At 64.6% G+C, this 17,495-nt stretch overlaps 1 protein-coding gene across 2 annotated transcripts in view; it reads left to right on the top strand.

Annotated features, from left to right (window-relative positions):
- The first annotated feature begins 4,276 nt into the window (after positions 1 to 4,276).
- The window catches only part of LOC130042766 (LIM homeobox transcription factor 1-beta), a 71,798-nt gene continuing 58,579 nt past the window's right edge, over positions 4,277 to 17,495 (top strand). For both annotated transcript variants that reach the window (XM_056134958.1, XM_056134959.1), the window contains exons 1-2: positions 4,277 to 4,500; positions 5,099 to 5,285. In XM_056134958.1, the coding sequence (XP_055990933.1) occupies positions 4,362 to 4,500; positions 5,099 to 5,285 (326 nt within the window). In that variant the 5' untranslated portion in view covers positions 4,277 to 4,361. The remainder of the gene's footprint in view (positions 4,501 to 5,098; positions 5,286 to 17,495) is intronic.

Consider the following 17,495-nt stretch of genomic DNA (forward strand, 5'->3'; position numbering starts at 1 on the left):
GGGGGGTGGAGTGGTACTCCAGTGACCAATGACGGAGACCCTTTGCCTGGGTCTGTGTCCAGAGATCCTAGTCTAGGGTGGAGGACGGAGGGACTTGGCAGGGGCTCCCCCCAGACTCAACCCTGCCTCCAAGCCACACAGCAACCACCTCTGCAAACACAGTGCAAACCAGGACCTAGAGATGAGAATCTGCTCAACCCACCCCACCCCACCCCCAGTGGGAGGGGAGGCACCAGTCTGGACTTCTGCCCCCACCCCCGGCAGCTCTGGGGTGAGGGTCTCCATGAGGCCCTGCAGATACTGTAGCACTCAGTTGAGGAGGGGCTTGAGCCTTGGGGGAGGTCAAGTCTAAGGGGAGTGAGTGTCAAGCCCACAGGAGGGCCATGTGGTCCTGGCTGGCTCTGCCCTCTGCCTTCCGCTGGGGCTTGCGGATGGAGCATCACCTGCCCAGTGGCCAGCCCAGCGCCCCCCCCCCCCAACCCCGCACCTGGGAACTGTTTGATGCGGCCCTCAGGGTTCCCAGGGAAGCACTGGCTTTCCCCCCTGCCCGCCTGGATCTGAAGGTGGCTATGGCCCTGCCCAGGGACAGGCAGGGCTGGGGGTGGAGGGATGCAGAGTGAGGATCTCCCAGCTGGGGAAGAAGCACAGGAAGTAGAACAGGAGAGGTGGAGGGTAGGAGCTCAGGGGCCAGGGAGATGGTAGCTTTCCTTCTTGGGTAGGGTCCCTGTTCCTGAGTGCAGAACCAGGAATAATTCCTGATCATCACAGGCTGGCCCAAAAGCAAATGAACCAAATAAATAAATACACAAATAAATTTTAAAAATTGGATAAATGTATGTTTGGGAGAGGAGAGTCGCCTAGAGCCTAGAGAGGGGAGGAAGCTGGGAGGGAGCTCCTGGGATGTGGGGAATCAGAGGGTGAGGGGCGTCCAGACGCCCCACCCCTGCTCCGGAGTCCGGCCCAGCTCCCCAGCTCCCTCACAAACGTTTGAGCCCAAGTCCAGATCCCGGATCAGCCGGAGTGCTGCGACAGGGCACCGGGCAACACAGGGACCCACCACACCACCTCGGGGCGCCGCTGCAGCAGAGTCCGGGTTCGTCCCCACCCTCTCCACCCGCTCTGCGGTCCAGTGTCCAGCTGGGCTCTTCTCCCGAGCAGGGGCGGCAGGAGCATAGCGTCTAGTGCGGGACCACGCTCTCTGCCTAGGTGTATGAGGCCCGCAGTGGTGGGGACAAAGGCCGAGGAGCAGAAGATGGATGGGGATGGAAATGGGGGGCTGGGGCGTGGAGAGGGGAGGGGCGGGGGGTCTCCGGTTTGGGTTTGTGTCCTGGCTAGTCCTTGAGCGAGTGGGGCCCTCCTGGCCTCCTCCGAATCCGGGGTGGGGTGTCCTGGCAGGAAAGTGCAGGGGCGCAGGGTGACTCCCCGCCACACATGGAGGCGCCTAGGTCTTGCCGGTGCACCCGCAAAACGGCCCACATGTCCTCCTGCCCCAGACACAGCCTGGGCAGGCAGCCTTGGGCTCTGGCGCCTGGAGACCGGGACTTAGGCAGCCCCAGCTACTGGGGACCCCGTTCCCCAGGAAAGTGCGTGGAGAGGTGGGGAGCCAGAGACCGGGAAAGGGGGTGGAGAGCGGCTTGGGGGCGGTGGGGCAGGGCCTGTGACCCGTAGGATTCCAAAGCAAGTACTGCAGGGGAGGGCGAGGGTCGGGGCAGGCACCCTGGAGCCTACAGGCTGTCCCCGACCACGGGTGCAAACATGTCCCGCTGCCAGCAGAGGGCAGGATGCGCCCGGCCCGTCTGCCCGCCTGTCCGGCTCTGCACCTCGGGGCTGTGCGCGCTGATGCCCACGGCCCAGTTTCCAGCCTCAGCGCCCGCGCCCAGATGCCCGAGGAGACACCTGGGTGAACCTCGGGAGCTCAAGGCCTGAGTTTCCAGGCTCGTCTGGGGCAAGGGCACCAGGGGCACATGAGGGCAACTCTATTGCCACTCGTACACCCTTCTGGCTTACACACAAAGACGCCCAGAAATACAAGCAGACACAAAAGCCACTCACAGCCTCCCTCTCCAAGGCCCCCAAACTCTGAGCGACCCGCCAGCACACAGAACCCTTCAGAAACTTGGAGAGACTCCTATAGAAAGGTGACACACAGACAGAAAAAGGAGCCCAGACACAATACAGAGGCCGAGAGACACACAAAGACGGACGCACCGGCCGGGAGTGACAGACACAGGGACACACAAAGACCGACAAAAGCTGAAGCCACCGAGGCGTGGGAGGACGACGCGCCTGGTGACTATTGGACGCACGCCGGCAGGATGCGGGGATGGAGACCCAGGCTCCCTGGGAGCCCAGAAAGTCGCAGAGACGCGGGAATGTCGTGTGTGCCCAGGGACACGGGGACACACGCCCGCAAAAGCCCAGGAGGTGGGCTCGTGGTCACGCACGGACACGCACGGGTGCCCCCGCCACGCACACAGGTACTCGGCCGGGGCGGGAGCCGCTAATCCCCCCTCGAAGCCGGGCCCCTCCGCGGGGCCCCGCGGCACAGGGGGCCACTTCTGACCGAGCCCCCTGCCGCCTCCAAATCCGATCCGCCCTTTCGCCTCCAGCGGGGTCAGGGGACCCGCCTCCCGTGCCCTCCACCCCCGCCCGGCTCCGCGCCACTGCCCAGCGCCGGGAGGGGCTGCGGCCGCCCCGCCGCGCCTGCCCCGCGGCCGCAGCGACCCCCGCCCCCCGCTCTCGGGCCTCCGTGGGGACCCGGGGACCCCGCCCCAGAGCCTGCCGGGACCGAGCTCCTCGCGCCCCGACGCAGCGGCTTGCGCAACACCGCGCGCCAGTGCCAGGCCAGGTGGGCGCCAGGCCCGGCGGGGTCTGAAAAGTGGCCGATCCGCATCGCGAAGCCGGGGAGCGCCCCCGCCCCGGACCAAGGCCCACTTCGCCTCGGGGGTGCTGCCCCTGCCCGGCGCGGCCTCCCGACCCCGAGCCTTCGATGGCCAAAATCGACTTCGATGACCGAAAAAAGTCTCCCGTCCTAGAGGGCGATCGGGTCTCCTCGGAGCTGTCGGACGCAGCCCGTCCCGGGGCTCGGCGGCCTCCGACCGACCGGGGGGCCTCCACGCCCTGCGCGCGCTCCTCACCACCCCGAGCCCCGTGGAGTCAGATCGCCCCCGGCACCCCGAGCCCCGCCCGGGGACCCCTTTCCTTACACTCCCCGTGGCCTGTCCTTCCTCGCCGCGGCCGCGCGGCTCCCATCCTCGCCCGGCACCGCTCCGGGATCCTCGCTCCCCGCCTCCAGCCGAGCTCAGCCAGGCCTGACGTGGTCCCGGGTCCCTCCCTTCCAGGCCGGGGCCCACACCCCCTCTCCTGGGGCCGCGGCCGGTGGCGGTGGGAGGGCGCACGGAGAGTGCGGGGCCAGCAGCCCGCCCCTCCGGCCGCCCCGTCTCCATCCCTCCATCCCCGCGGACCACCGAGCCGGGGAGCGGGGCGTCGGGGCGGGAGGCTTGGCAGCGCCGCCGGGCGGGGGGGCGCCCCGCGGCTGGCCCGCGCGACCTACCTCGGCCGCCAGTCGGGGGTCCCCGGGGCCGCCGTCCGCGCCGCGCGGCGGCTGGACACGATACTGATCCACGAGCGGGCACGGAAGGGGATCGCCAGCTCGGTGCCCCGCGCCCCGGCGCGGGCTGCGCGGGCTGCGCGGGGCCGGGCGGCGGGCTGCCGCTCGCGGGCCGCCCCCGAACTTGGGCGGCTGGCCGGCGGGGGCTGCCGGGCCGGGGGCGCGGGGAGCGCTCCCGCGGGGGGCGGGGGGGCGGCCGCCGCACTATTTGACGCGGCGCCGCCGGCTCATCCCGGCGCAGGGATACGAGGCGCGCCAATGAGTTCAAATGTCAGGAAGTTTGAGGAGGGGTGAGGCGGCTCCCGGCCGGAGTATCCCTCCGCCGCCCGCCCCGGCTCTAAACCCGGCGGCTCCCGGGGCGCACCATGGCACTGGAGTAGCGCGGGGAGCGCGCCCGGAGCCCCGCGGCCCGCTGCGCCCCGCCCGGGACCCCGCCGCGCCGCCCGCGCGCGCCCTGCCCCCCCACCCGCCGCCCGCGGGGCCGCCCCTGCACCCCCGCCCCCTCCCCGCGCCGCCGCCGCCGCCGCCGCCGCCGCCGCCGCCGCCCCGCGGCTCCGCCGGCCGCGCCGCCCGGGCTCGGGGCTGACAAGCAGGTGACAGAGGCGCGAGCGGCCGGCCGAGCGCCGCGCCGGGGCCCGGGGTCCGCGCGCCGCCGCTCCCCGCGCGCCCCGGCCGCACCGCATCCCCGGCGGGCGGGCGGGCGGCGGCCGAGCACCCTGGCCGGCGGGGCCCGCGGCGCGCCCCGCGCCCCATGGATATAGCAACAGGTCCCGAGGCGCTGGAGAGGTGCTTCCCCCGCGCCCAGACGGACTGCGCCAAGATGCTGGACGGCATCAAGATGGAGGAGCACGCCCTGCGCCCCGGGCCCGCCACGCTCGGGGTGCTGCTGGGTGAGCGCGGGCCCGGGCCGGGGGTGCGGGGCGCGGGGGCGCGGCGGGGAGGAGGACGCACGCCGGCCCCCCGGGGTGGTCAGCGGCGGGCGCGGGCACCCCCGACACCCGAGCCCTCGGAGGGGACCAGGGGCTCCCGCTGGGAGGACGGGGCCAGGACGGATCCCGGTCAAGCTCACCGTCCTCCTCGGACCTCGGGCAGACCGAGGGAGGCGGCGGCGCGCGGACCCAGGGCCCCAGCGGTCACCTTGTCAGGCTCCTTAGCCAGGTCACTGGGGGCTGTGGGGGGGAAGGAAGCTTCCAAGAGAAAAAAATTTGTCCCCGGGCTCCCCCGAACCCCAGATTTGGGGGAGACTGGGCTAGAAGACCTCGGAGGCCTCCGCGGGGCGTGACAGCGAGCCCGCGCCCCAGCCGCCCCGCGCGCCCCGGGCATCCGCGCCGAGCGCCCCGGCGCCGGGTCGCCCCCAGCCCCGCCGGGGAGAGCGCCGCGCAGGCCCGCCGCCGCTCCGCGGGCCGGCTGGGGCGGGGGCGCGCGGCCGTCGGACCCCCGGGCCGGCCGCACGGGCGCTGACAGCGGGTCTCGCCCCGTGCGCCGCAGGCTCCGACTGCCCGCATCCCGCGGTGTGCGAGGGCTGCCAGCGACCCATCTCCGACCGCTTCCTGATGCGAGTCAACGAGTCCTCCTGGCACGAGGAGTGTTTGCAGTGCGCGGCGTGTCAGCAAGCCCTCACCACCAGCTGCTACTTCCGGGATCGGAAACTCTACTGCAAACAAGACTACCAACAGTAAGCCCCGCGCCCGGCCCCGCGCCCGGCCCCGCGCCCCGCTGCCAGCGCCGCCGCCGCCGCTGCCGCCGCCGTAGCCGCCGCCGCCGCCGCCGCGCGTCCGCTCCGCGCGCTCCGACGCCCGCCGGCTGCGCGCCAGCCGCTCCCGGCCGGGGCGAACCGACCCTGGTGGGGTGCCCCGACCTGCCGCGCTCAACCGGGCGCGGGGTCGCCGATTGAGGGGGCGGGGGCGGGAGGAGGTGTGTGCGTCTAAGGCCGGCCAGGCACTGGGGTCGCAGAGGCAGGGCCTGACCCCAGGGGAGGAGGCCTGCAATGGAACCAGAGATTTGATTTTGAAGGGCAGGCAGGGCTTTCCGTGGGCCCAGGCCCTGCTTGGCGTGTGCTTTTCCAGGTGGGTTTGGGGGGACAGCTTGGGGTCCTCCTGGGAGCCAGGAGGCAGAGTGTGACACCCCTTCCTGCCAGGATCGCGGTGTCACTCCAGTTCCCGTGCAGAGACAAGGGAGCCCACCGGGGGTACAACATGCTATGGGAGAATGTGGCCCTTCCAGCTTTTGTGGCTGGAGATGCTGTTCATTCAGGAAGAGGACCCCGAGAGATGGCAGACCAGTGTGGGACCCCCCTGGGCTGGGAGCCAAGCCAGCCTTCTCCAGGCCTCTCTCTCTCTGTGTTAGTTAGGATGGGGGTGGCCTGCTGAGCCCCACGGCTCTTCTTTTTTCGGGCCTAGTTCAGAGCTCCTGGGTCCTGGCTGGCAAGGGCCTGGGACAGAGGAAAGTCGATAGAGGCTTTTTCCTTTCACCCTCTGCGTTCAGGGCTTGTCCGGGAGGTGCCTGGCGGGACTTGTGGTGGAGGGTCTTGAGAGTGGCATTTCCGAGACAAGCGGTGCCTGTGAGAACTTTCTGGCTAGGCTCTTGGATGGGGGTGGAGGGACTGGGGTCTGCTTAGAGAACTCGGGGAAGCTGGCATGGCCAGACGCCTTGGTGGTGGTGCCTGTGGCTCTGCTCTGCTCAGGACCCTCAACCCAGGTCCACCGCCCTGGCAGGATGCAGAGCCGCCGTGGGGGTGTCCTGTGGCCACCCTTCCACTTGGCTGAGGCCTGGAAGTGGTGGGCTGTAGAGCAGAGCCCCAGAGAGGGTCTGGGCTGAGCCCCTCACTAGCACCGAGCCTGGCAGGGCAGGCGCTGCTCTTTGCTGGCCCCATGGCGCGTCCACCTCTGTCTGGAGCCTCCCTGAGGCCTGTTGCCAGGAGCCGGGTTGGTGGGGTGCCCTGGACTAAAGTGACTCCTGTGGGCGGAGAAGGTGAGGCCCAGTCCCCTTCCCCGAAGGCTGGGGCAGAGTTGCACAAAGCAAGCGGGGAAGGAAGTTTGGGGTACGTGGGGCTGCGGATTGGGGGCAAGCCTGCCAGCAAACCGCAGGCAGGGCTCCTACATCTCAGAAGAGTCGTACCCCTCACCTTGCTTACCTCCGGGACAGAGCTCAGTGCTCACAGCACCCACCTGCACTCAACTCATCCCCTGGCCCGTCCCACTCATCCTTTGGGGACAGGAGGCCCTGAATGCGGGAAGAGGGGCCTCCATGTCTGCGCACAAGGGTGAGGGAATTTTTTTCTTCTTTTAAACGTATCGGGATGACTTTTTTCCAGCCTCTCACCAGTGCTGGTTCTCCCCCTCCACCCGGCAATGGTTTTGGGGCATCTCCGTAAACCGTGGAGAATGCCCTGGGTCCTTCAAAGCCCGGAGACTGGGAAGGAACCTCCAAACGTGAACAGGAGGTTCCTTCAGAGCAGAGAGGCCAACCCCCTCATTTTACAGAGAACAATGAAACGTTAGGGGTGGTTTTGTGGAAAGTGGATTTGCCTTACAAAGAAGTCTCTCTTGGAGAGCCGGCTTCTTCACACCACCGGGGGGCCGTTTGCAGTCGATTTTGGAGCTGGCGAGGGCCAAATCTCTGGGTGCTCTTCCCCGAATCTGGGGCGGCTGCTGCCGGCGGCATTATTCAGGCCACTCCCGCGCCCTCCTCCTCTGACACCCCTTTTTTCCCCCTACCACACCAATTAACTGTCCTCGCTCCCCTCGTTGGGGCATGGGGGCGGCTGGGGGCTGAGGCGGGGTTGTGGAGACAATCCTGGAAGCAAATACCCCGCTGGCTGGACGGCACCGTTTCTAAGGAAGCGCCCTCCGGCACAGCCAGGCTGGCGGGGGGCTCCGGGGGGGAAAGCGATGATCTTTTGCACAATAAAAAATATATTCCACGATTTATTTTTTTTCTTTGAAGATCGCAAATGCATATTTATTGCATCTGTGCCTAAATGCTTTTCAGACGAGAATCCAGGCGAGAGGGCGCGGAAACGTGCCTTCTAGATTTTGCGGAGTCTGCATCCGCGGTTTTGGGGAAAGAACAGTCTCCCCCCCGCCCCTTTCGCAGCCCTCCAGCCCCCCGCCCCTCCACACACTCCCTTTAACTTTTGAAAAACGTGCTCTTTCGCACCGGGAATGGACTCGGGCCTTGGAAAGCGGTCCCTCTTTAAATTCAGGGTCTCTTCCTCCTTCCCACTGGGTCTCTAAGATCACCCAGACACCCAGAAGCTCGAGGTTGCTCTACGCACCACAGGGGTGATTCATGGCCATCTGGGGTGGGTGTGGGGAATCGTGTTGGATCAAGTCAGTCCGCACTTCCCGGAAGGGCCAAGACAGGGGCCGGGGCCACCGGGTATTTTCACGTGTCTTTTGAAAAAACGAAAAGCCTTTGCCCTTCCCCGCCCTCGGGTGGGAGGGGGGGACGACTTCTTATTCAAAAAACAAATAAAAACAAAGGCCCTCGTCACTCTCCCTGCCGAGCCCCGCGGCAGCCGAGCGCCTTCTACGGGGTTAGACTCCCACGGGGCAGACTGGAGCCCCCAAGGCCCGGATCTCTTCCCCTCTTCCCCAGGAACCAAGGGGGGAGTTTGATGGCATCACGCAATCTTCGTTTTCTGCCGTCCCCACCGGCGAATCGGGACCGTGGAATTATGTAACTCTTGCCTGCCGTCCGTCTCTCTCGCTCGCTTGTCTGGAAGGGGTTTCTCTCCTGGAGGGGGCTCCCGAAGGTGTTGAGGGCTGGTGGGGGCGCCCCCAAATGTCGCAAAATGGTGTCCTGTAGCCTGTGAGACCGCTCCGGGCTGCCCATCGACTGTCCTCAGGGTGCAGGGAGGCTGCCGCCCGCCCGAGACCGGCTGGCGCCCCCCTCCCCCCTCGCCAGTCGGCCTGGCCTGTAGAACTAGGAGCTGCCCAGGGTCCCCTTGGGCTGCCAGCCCCCGTCAGTGCCCTCACCTCCAGGAGCCACGGGAAGCCAAGTTCTGCATTTCTGGCTGTCTTTGGCGTGGATTTTTTAAAAAAATAATTGTTGTTGTTTGTTTCGAATTTACTCCATCTGGCAAAAGCTTCTGGGAGACCCAAGGCCGCTTCCCGACATGTTCTCTTCCTGGGGCATGGTCCCTCAGAGGTCTTCCTGGGAGCTTCCTCTCTGGGGTCCGGGCCACCCCCAGGAGCAAGGGTGGGTGGGAGGCCTGGAACCTCCTGTCCCGGGTTTTCTCCCTTCTCCGGGGGATCTGTGGCAGCAGCACCCCTCCACCCAGGGGCACCCCAGCCTTCCAGCTAATGCAGAGCTGCTCATGCCCCGGCCAGTGGCCTGCCTAGGAAGGAAGGGCACTGCCCGGGCGGTGGACACTCAGCCCGTGACTAGGCCGCAGGCAGCCTCTCCCCAGGGACGAGGGTGAAGGGCTCACTCTGCCAGCCCAGGGTTGGGGACCACGTGCCCCCCAGGAGGGCACTCCTCCATTTAACCCCAGCACCTCGGCTGCGGCGGAAGGGTAAGCCGGGGCCTTCCTGAAGCCGCGTCCGTCCGCCTCTGAACGGAGCCATTATTCACAGCTGACTCCTGGCTCACCCTCTATTCCCCAGGCTCCAGGCTGCTGGAGCCTAATTTGTTTGCTGGGTTTTTCTCCAGTGGGGGAAGCCGCGCGCGGATCTGCACCGGGGCGAGGTGAATGGCTACTCTCAGCTCCCGCCCGCCGACCGCCGGGGAGCCGGGCAAGGAGGACGCAGTAGCCGGGTGCCTCCCTCCCGGCATCTCCCCTGCGAGAAAGGAGGGCACCCCACCTGGGGGAAGGTATCCGTACAGAGCTGTGGATAATGGGCCCTGAGCACCTGGCACTCTGCCTGGCGAGCTGTTAATAATCTGGAGATGATGGTTGACACTGCTCCCCACATCAGCGTGGCAAGGAATGCCTTGTTCCCGAGCACACGCCAGGCCCAGGGGTTCCATGCTGGCATGCTGGGCTGGCTCCGAGCCCCCCGCCCGCCTCCCCCACCGCCAGTGCAGGGATGGTGAGAGGCACCCCCGTTCTCTCTGCTAGAGGGGGACTCCTGCCCTGCCCTGCTTGGAGAAGGAAAGAGCTTTAGGCTCAAAGCGGGTCTATCTTTGCCCCCTCCCCGCTGCCCCAAAGGCCCCCCTCCCCCAGTTCTAGAGGCTGCTTCTCTCTGCACCCAGGTTCTTTGTCAGCAAACAGGGGGATGGAGTGGGCTCTGTAAGGATTCCACGGGCACCTGGTGGGTTTCCTATACGTGTCCCCTTCTCCACGGGGTCCACCAGCCTCTCCCCCACCCTGAGACACTCAGACCCTCATGATTATTTCAGTGGAAACAGATGCCCACTTTGGGTCATCAGGAAAGCAGCCCTGCAGGTGGGTCCAGGGTAGCTAGTGCCCTGTGTCCCCTTGGGGGGCGCTGGGGCATGGAGGGGGTTCAGAGCAAAGAGCATCCCACTGGAGAACCGTTGACATCCTGGCAGGGCAGAGTTTAATAAAGTGGCCACCATAATCCTCATGTCCTGTCTGCAAGCCATGGGTGCGGATTGTTTTGGGGATTTGGACAGGCAGTGGGGATGAGGGGGTGGGTGGAGGAGAAAGCTGAGATTCGGAGGTGGAGCAGTTAGCATGGCCAGCTCCCCTCTGAGAGGGGCTGGTGCTCATGGCCAGGCGACTGAGGGGGTTTTAAAGGAGAAAAAAATCAGTCCAGTGCGACTTTGACTTTGGTGTCAAAGGGCTGAGGAGCTGGGCAGCGGAGGACCTGCCCAGGGACTTGAGTGACGACTGCGCCCATGGCCAGCCCGACCCCAGCATTGAGGCAGGGCCAGTCTTCCTCTCCAGGGAGCCCCCAAGCGCTGTCAGTCGGGGGGGGGGGGGGGGAGGGGGAGGTGACCCTGTCCTCTCCATCCTGCGGCCCCAGAGTCCAGGGAAGCCGAGAACAAAACCAGAGTTCTCTGCGCTAAGGGAGGCTAAGGGAGCCGGAGAGAGGAGGTGGCAGTGTCGAGGGGAGGGAGAGGCTGAAGCCGCGTTTGAGAAAGTCCATTCACAGAGGCCAAGGAAGCCAAGTGGCGGGCAGGCGACGGGTCCTGCCATCAGCGGGGTGATCTCCATTCATGTCCTAACTGTCTCCTGTCATTTGAAGCCAAGAGCAACACGATTGGGCTCCCTGGTGGCCTATAGGGTTTTTCTCCCTTTCTCTGCCTTTTCCCCCCTTCGCAGTAAATGTTTATTTGTTAATGATATACTTTAAATAGCCTAGCCTTGACCTCGAGCCTCCTGAAGCATCCATCTTCTCTCAGAAAAGCCCTTCAGAGTTTGTGTAATTTGGGGGGGAAGGTGTAAGTGACGGGCACTGAAGGTTCTGTGTTTGCTTTAACTACTGCGGAGTTGGGAGTGGTGGGTTGGAGAGGGCCACTGCGCCCCACGGCAACTTTCTGGGGTTTCCGGCCCGGCTGACAGCACTTCCTCGGGGCCTTTTACCTTTGCTTCCCTTGATCAGTACAAATAAATGTCTGCGCAGGCCCTTCCTTTGTTTTTCCCGGGGCAGTATCGTATCCATTTCTGTCTGTTGGCTTGAGTGGCAGCTGCAGGGGCCCAGGGCCCTGGCGGGGGTCCCGGGGGTCTAGGGCCCTGAGGATGTGTATGCACTTTTTTTCTTGGGTGGGGTGCGGGAGGGGGGGCGAGCATGTTCCTAACAGAACACCTGGCAGGTCTGCCATCAGTGAACAGAGGAAAACCCCGGTCCTGGAGGCTGGTTCCAGAAGAAACAAAGATCTCTGCCTGCTGGCCAGCGGCACAGGGGGAGGTTTTCTCCGGGAAGCTGGGCAGTGGTTTGTGGGCAGTGGGAGGGGTGGGGAGGGCGTTCAGAGATGCTCAGAGCAGCATGGTGCCCCCCCCTCCACCCACTCTAAGGGCTGATACAAGAAGATGGGGGAGCAGGGGAGCAGATGGAGGGGCACAGGGGGCCATGGGGGGTCCTGAGTGCTGCAGCATCCAGAACATGAGGTGGTGGGGCTCCTGGCAGGAGGGGGGGGACAGGCTGGGTGACAGAATCTCGTAACTCCCTCCCGCCCTGTCACAGGCAAGAAGCCTTCACCCCTCTCAGTGGGGCTTCCTGGGTGGGGCATGCATGCCCAAGGAGAAGTGTCCTCCTGTCTGTCCCTCTCCGGACCCTTCCCGAGCCCCTCTCTGGGAAGACTTGCTGGGTTGTGAGGAGGATGGAGAGACGCAACAACCCCACAGTTAAGGGGCTACACACTTAGGCACGTGCCTCCAGCCAGCCCCTCTCCCTCCTTCCCCCCTTCCCTCCTTCCCTCCTTCCCTGCTCCCCCAGCCCCTCCCCTGCACCCCCATGGGCAGGAATACATTGTCTGCCCAACCTGGGCATCCCCCGAGAGAGAGAGCCCCTGCCAAACAGGTCACCCTCTGCACCTCACCCAGGGGGACCCTGGGCTTTGAGTGCCCCCCAGAGAGAAGGGGGCAGGGATCTGGCCAGCAGGAACTGGGAGCCATCCAGGCCAGGGACAGTTTTTTCCCAGCAACCTCTTGAATCTGGTCAGTGAGGAAATGAACACCCCAGCCCCCCACCCCCCTCCCGCTGTCCCCCTCCCCCCCACGGGGAGAGCCTGGGGTGGGGGGGCCGAGCAGTGCTGTTGCTGGCGTCGTTCAGTCATTCAGCTCTGGGGCCAGTGAGGCCAGGCAGTCACTTCACCCCTCCAGGTGCAGAGGTATTCCGTAGCGGAGATTGGGGATTGGGGGGGGATGTGTTTCCAGCTTTCCAGAGCGGATAGAGGAGATGCCTCTATCCAGAGTGGATAGAGGAGAGTCCTCAGGCCCCAATCTTCTCAGGGTCTCAGATTAGGGTTCTCCCCAGACCCCCCCCTCCCCCCCGCCTGGAAGAGTGCAGGGACTGGCAGAGGTGTAGAGTGACAGTCACTGCCCAACACAGCCCACCTCTGCAGGCGGCCCTTGATGAGGAAGGACAGGCTGGAATCACTGCATCCCGGGGCGGGAAGGCGCGTGGGTGCCCCGGGCTCTGGGTGAGCTCTACCCAAGCCCCTGCCTGCCGCTGCAACCCAGAGTGGGGCAGCGTGGTGGTGAGGCTCTGCCTGGCCTGTGGGGGTTGATGAATTTCAGTGTCACCAGGGGTTTAGCCGGGATTTGGGAACCCCAAACGCTAATGCTCACAGGCGGCCCTGCCCTTGCTGAAGCGCAGCCTTTTCACCTAGCTGCTGATTTATGGAGGAATCCGATCCCAGGGCACAGAACTGGGGCCCCACCGAGCCGGGCTGTGGCCGCAGCCGTTACAACTTGGCGCTCCCTCGGCGGCGGCCCTCCTGGCTGCGAGTGGAGCCACTTAAACCTGCGGGAGGAGAGAGACGCAGGCAGGGAGCTCCCATTTTTGTTTGGAATTCACTCAATCTCCCGGTGCCGGTGCCGAGAAGAGTCCTTCTCTGCCGGGCCCCTTGGGCAGGCCCCGAAGAAGTGAGTCCGGGAGAGTTGCTGATGGGAGGAGAAAAAAAAATAGAAAAGTGAGTCTAAGATCCTTTTTCTGGTGGAGAACTGTGCAGAAGCCCCTCACTCCTGGAGATGGCCAGCCCCCCCTCCCCACCCCTCCCAAAAAAAAAACAACACTGAGTTCCTGGCAGGGAAGCTGGGGCAGACCCCAGCCCCGCCTTCCCTGCACCCCCGCAGCCCGGCGGGAGGGCGGAATTTTTTCAGATTTGGTTTGCAGGGGGGAAATGTGGTTGTATCAATCCACAAATATTTACTCTTAACAGACTTGTATCTGTGGAGATTTCGAACAAAGACAGTTTAGGGGGATTACAAAAACCCTAAACCCCGTTTTTCTCCCGGACTTGGTGCTTTAAATGCCAATTACAGGCCAGCCATATCCAACAGCAACGGGGGGAGGTGGCCAGGGTCCACGGGGTGGAGGGGGGGGGTGGCTGTCCAGCCATTAAATGTAACTTTTCATTATGAAAAGGATCTTGCTGGTTTTATCTTCTAATAAGATTATGTCACGAACACAAGTACCTAGGACAGTGCTGAGTGACAGGGCTCGGTGGTTTAATCACAGCCCGGGCTCCCCAGACTCCAGGCCCTTTGTCCCCTGAGCCAGGGACGGAAACTTGGCATCCTAATCCCCTTATTCATGTCCAGCAGAGAAAAGAAGCGGGGCACCTTACAACCCTGTCCCCTCCACCCCTTCCGAGGGCCCGGGGGTGTGGGAGGGGAGGGCTTAAGCACTGCCCCCCACCCACCCGCCTGCCTTTAGTTTCCCAGCGGCCTGGGGTCTCTGAGCCGACCATGCGTGGTGGCAGGGTGGGGGGCGGCTTTTTGAGAGCCTCAATAGTGAGCTTCGGGGAAATGGGGGCAACGGATGCAGGTCGGGAAGAGGGATCTGGGGACCCTCTGCTAGCCGGGAACCACGGCCACGGCCTCCTCAAGGAAAGGTGGCACCGAGGGCTACTGCCACGCAGCACACCCCCACGAAAGGGATTGATTGAGGTGCAGCCCGGGGCCCCGGGGCTGTGCCAGGCGGGGAAGCCTCTGCGGGGTGGATTTCGTTGGCTCCCAGACTGGCCCGTTCTTCATCTCCTCATCTCTGCGGTTGCCCGCCTCTAGCTGTGTGCTCTCAGCCCCTTCTTCCGAGGGCGAATTCCTTTGTCCGACCCCCACGGAAACCGGCTTCTCATTCTGCTCCTCCTCGGGCCGTGATGCCTTTATCCTTGCCGCCACCGACGCCACCCCATGCCAGCTTGGAGCTCTTCCCTGGGGCGCCCCCGGCCATGCAGTCCCCAGCCGGGGCGCACACGCTGGGCCAGAGCCCTCGATGTGGCCGCTCACCGGCAGAGCCCCAAGCCACCAGCCCGGTCACCACAACTCCCGGGCGCTATGGACGCCGCCGCCGCCGCCACCACCACCACCGTCGCCAACCCAACACCGAGGAGCAGGAGCGATGGAGGATTTCAGCCGCCAGAGCTCCCGGGGGCACAGTGGGAAGTGGCGGGTGCAGAGTGTGGCCGGCTGTTCCTAGCCCCTGGGTCACCACGCTGCCGAAAACGAAAAGCAAAGCCAGCACCCTGCAGAGAAGATGGGCGTGCAACGGGAGGGGTGTCCCATGCACCCCGGCTGCCTGCCGCAGGGCTTTGGGGGGATGGACTGTGGAGGAATTTGCCTCCGGTACCCCAGGCTCCTAGACTGCTCCTGGCCACCTCCCGGGCCCCGTGGAAGCCCTGAGTGAGCCCGCTCTCCTTCCTTCACAGTCGGGGCACCGGGAGGATGGCCCGAGAGAGAGCCGAGAGCCGGTGTCACCTCATAAAAGCGACAGGCAGGGGCTGTTTTATGGGGAGGGAGAAGGAGCAGGAAGTGATGCTTCCCTCCTGGAAAGAGAGACGGAGCTGGTAGGAGGGCGCGGGTACGAGGAGTGGAGGGACGGAGGGACGGTGGCCGCGGGACGGGGCGCTGGTGCTTCCCTGGCCGTCAGCTCTGCAGTGCGGGCGCCGCCGGCAGCCCCAGCCCGTCCACCCAGACCCTGCCAGCGGGCCGGCGGGCGGGCGGGGGAGACTTTCTCCCTCCAAACACTTGATACCAACTTTGTTTTTTTGGCAAGAAAAATAAGCCTTGTTTGGAAAGGGGCTGGTGGCGGGGCGGGCAAGCAGGGAAGGAGTGCGGCGGCAGAGCAAACTTTGCGGATTGGGTTTCAGCGCCTGCGCCCCACCCCCAGCCCTGCCGCGGTGATTTGTGTGCGGGGGTCTGTGACCCGGCGAGGCATCAAACGGCCCGCGGGAACCGGCGAGTTCACAGGGACAGTGGGCAGAGGGGCGCCCTAAGACAACGCAGATGGTTCCTATCAGCCGGGCCGGGCAGAGCCCTGGGCGCACAGCGGCTGCCCGCCGACCGGCCCGGCCTCCCCGCCAGGGACGAAGCCTGGGTCTCCGGAGGAGGCCAGCGGCCAAGGGGCCTTGGGAGGGGGCAGGGGCAGATCACAGCCGGGGATGCCCGGTGGGCCAGGTGACCAGTGACACGGTGGCCGCCAGGTGGTCTGGGCCCCATGGGGGCTGCAAAGGAAGCTGCCCGCCCTGGGCCCCTGGCCCGGGGCAGCTTCTGAGCTGGGATGCACCAGTAAGGTTGAGCACCCCCCCCCAGCCCTGCCCCCAGGCAGCTGAGGCTTCTCCAGGTCAGAGAGCCCCTCCCCCAGGAACCTGGAGGGGGCTTTCTCCTGTGGGACAGAGACACCTGACCAGGTGCTATCAAGAACACCGTCCCCCCACACCCACCAGTCGGCCTGCTCCCCCTGAGGTAGAATGCCTTCCCTCCAGTTTCCCCATCTGAGTCTCTCTGTCTGTCTGTCTGTCTGTCTGTCTGTCTGGCCTGGGCCCATTGGGGAGGAGGGAGGGGAGACTTTTCTCCCTTATAGTCCCCAGGAGACTCAGAGCCTTGCTTTGGGGTGCAGGGGGGTGGGGAAGCTCTTTCCCCACTGCTCCTCTGAGCCTGCTGCCCTCTGCCCCCACCCCCAGGTGCTCCTCACAGCCTGACCTGGTTCTCTTGCCCGCTGGGGGTCTCCTGCAGGCAAGCAAGGGGCCAGGAGGGAACCTCTGGCTGTTCCAGAGTGTCCTAGCCCGGAGCTCACCCCCAATCCCAGAAGAGAAGGGGACACTGGGGCCGGCAGTGGGAACTGGCCGCAGAGGCCCCCAGTGAAGGTGGGCATCCCACAGTGACCAGCACCAGGTGAGGGGGCTCTGGGGCCGCACCATACTTCTGTTCCAGAATCTTCTTCAAGTGTCTGGCTTTCTGGCTTGCCCACCCGCCCTCCTGCCTGCCCTGAGCTGAGGTCACTGGGAGGGGAAGACCCTTCAGTGCCACTTGCCAGGAGTGCCCCCTTGGAGGGAAAGATTTTGGGAGGGGATCTGAATAACCACGTGGGTTGGGGGCTTTTGCTTTCCACACGACTTGGGGTGGGGAAGAGGCAGGTGAGTCCTGAGCCTGTCCCTTCATCCTCCATCTCCTGATGGTTTGCACACAGACACTCCTGGAGCATAGCGGGTCACAGGGAGGCCAGGAGCCTGAGTAGGGCCACCGAGGGCCAGCGGGCTGCCTGGATCCCTCCGGGCCCTGGCTCCCAGGGTGCTTTCCTCAAGGGAGCGGCCGGCTGGGTCATCTGCGCTCAGAAGACACATCTGCCCTCCACATGTTAGAGGCTCAGCAGAGGACATGTGGCTGGGGACGTGTTATCTTAATCATATTTATCGGCCAATCCCAAAATTAAAAAAAAAAAAAGAATCTGAAATCCTCATGACCCGGGAAAAGATCTCCCAAGCCCACAGCAGCATTCAAGAGAGGCCCGTGCCTGCGGGAGCGGTGTCTCCCGGCCCGCCTGGGGCAAGGCTTCAAGGTTCTCGGGGCCCTGCTAGCGAGCGAGCCAGCGGACTCGGGCTGTGAAACACTTGCTGCTTTCATTTTCCCAAGCAGAGATCTGAAGCAAAATTAATTACCCCGCCTTGACTGATAGTTGCTCTGTCGGAGTATGGTTCTAATCCTTATTAACATTCTCTAAAGTCAGCCATGAAATATGACTTTTACACCACACTCCTTGGCATATGTTTTTCTTTTCCAGGATATTTTTCAGGCTATCTCCGAGCCTCACTGCTGTTCATTATCCCCCCCCCCCCCCCCCACGATAGGTCTAAACTTGCCAGCCCCAAAGCCAGTCCCAGCCCGAGCAGGAGAGCCACGGGGCCGGGGAGGCAGTGACAACAGTTCTGCTCGCCACACAAATTGCTGGCGATGATGGAGCTTTGAATGTTTCCCTCCATCGTGTTTTTATTACAAGCTCCAGCATAGTTGTGCTCGATGGTGTCTTCAATT

Source organism: Sorex fumeus, unplaced genomic scaffold (assembly GCF_029834395.1).
Source record: "Sorex fumeus unplaced genomic scaffold, SorFum_2.1 ptg000109l, whole genome shotgun sequence".
Taxonomy (NCBI): Eukaryota; Metazoa; Chordata; class Mammalia; order Eulipotyphla; family Soricidae; genus Sorex; species Sorex fumeus.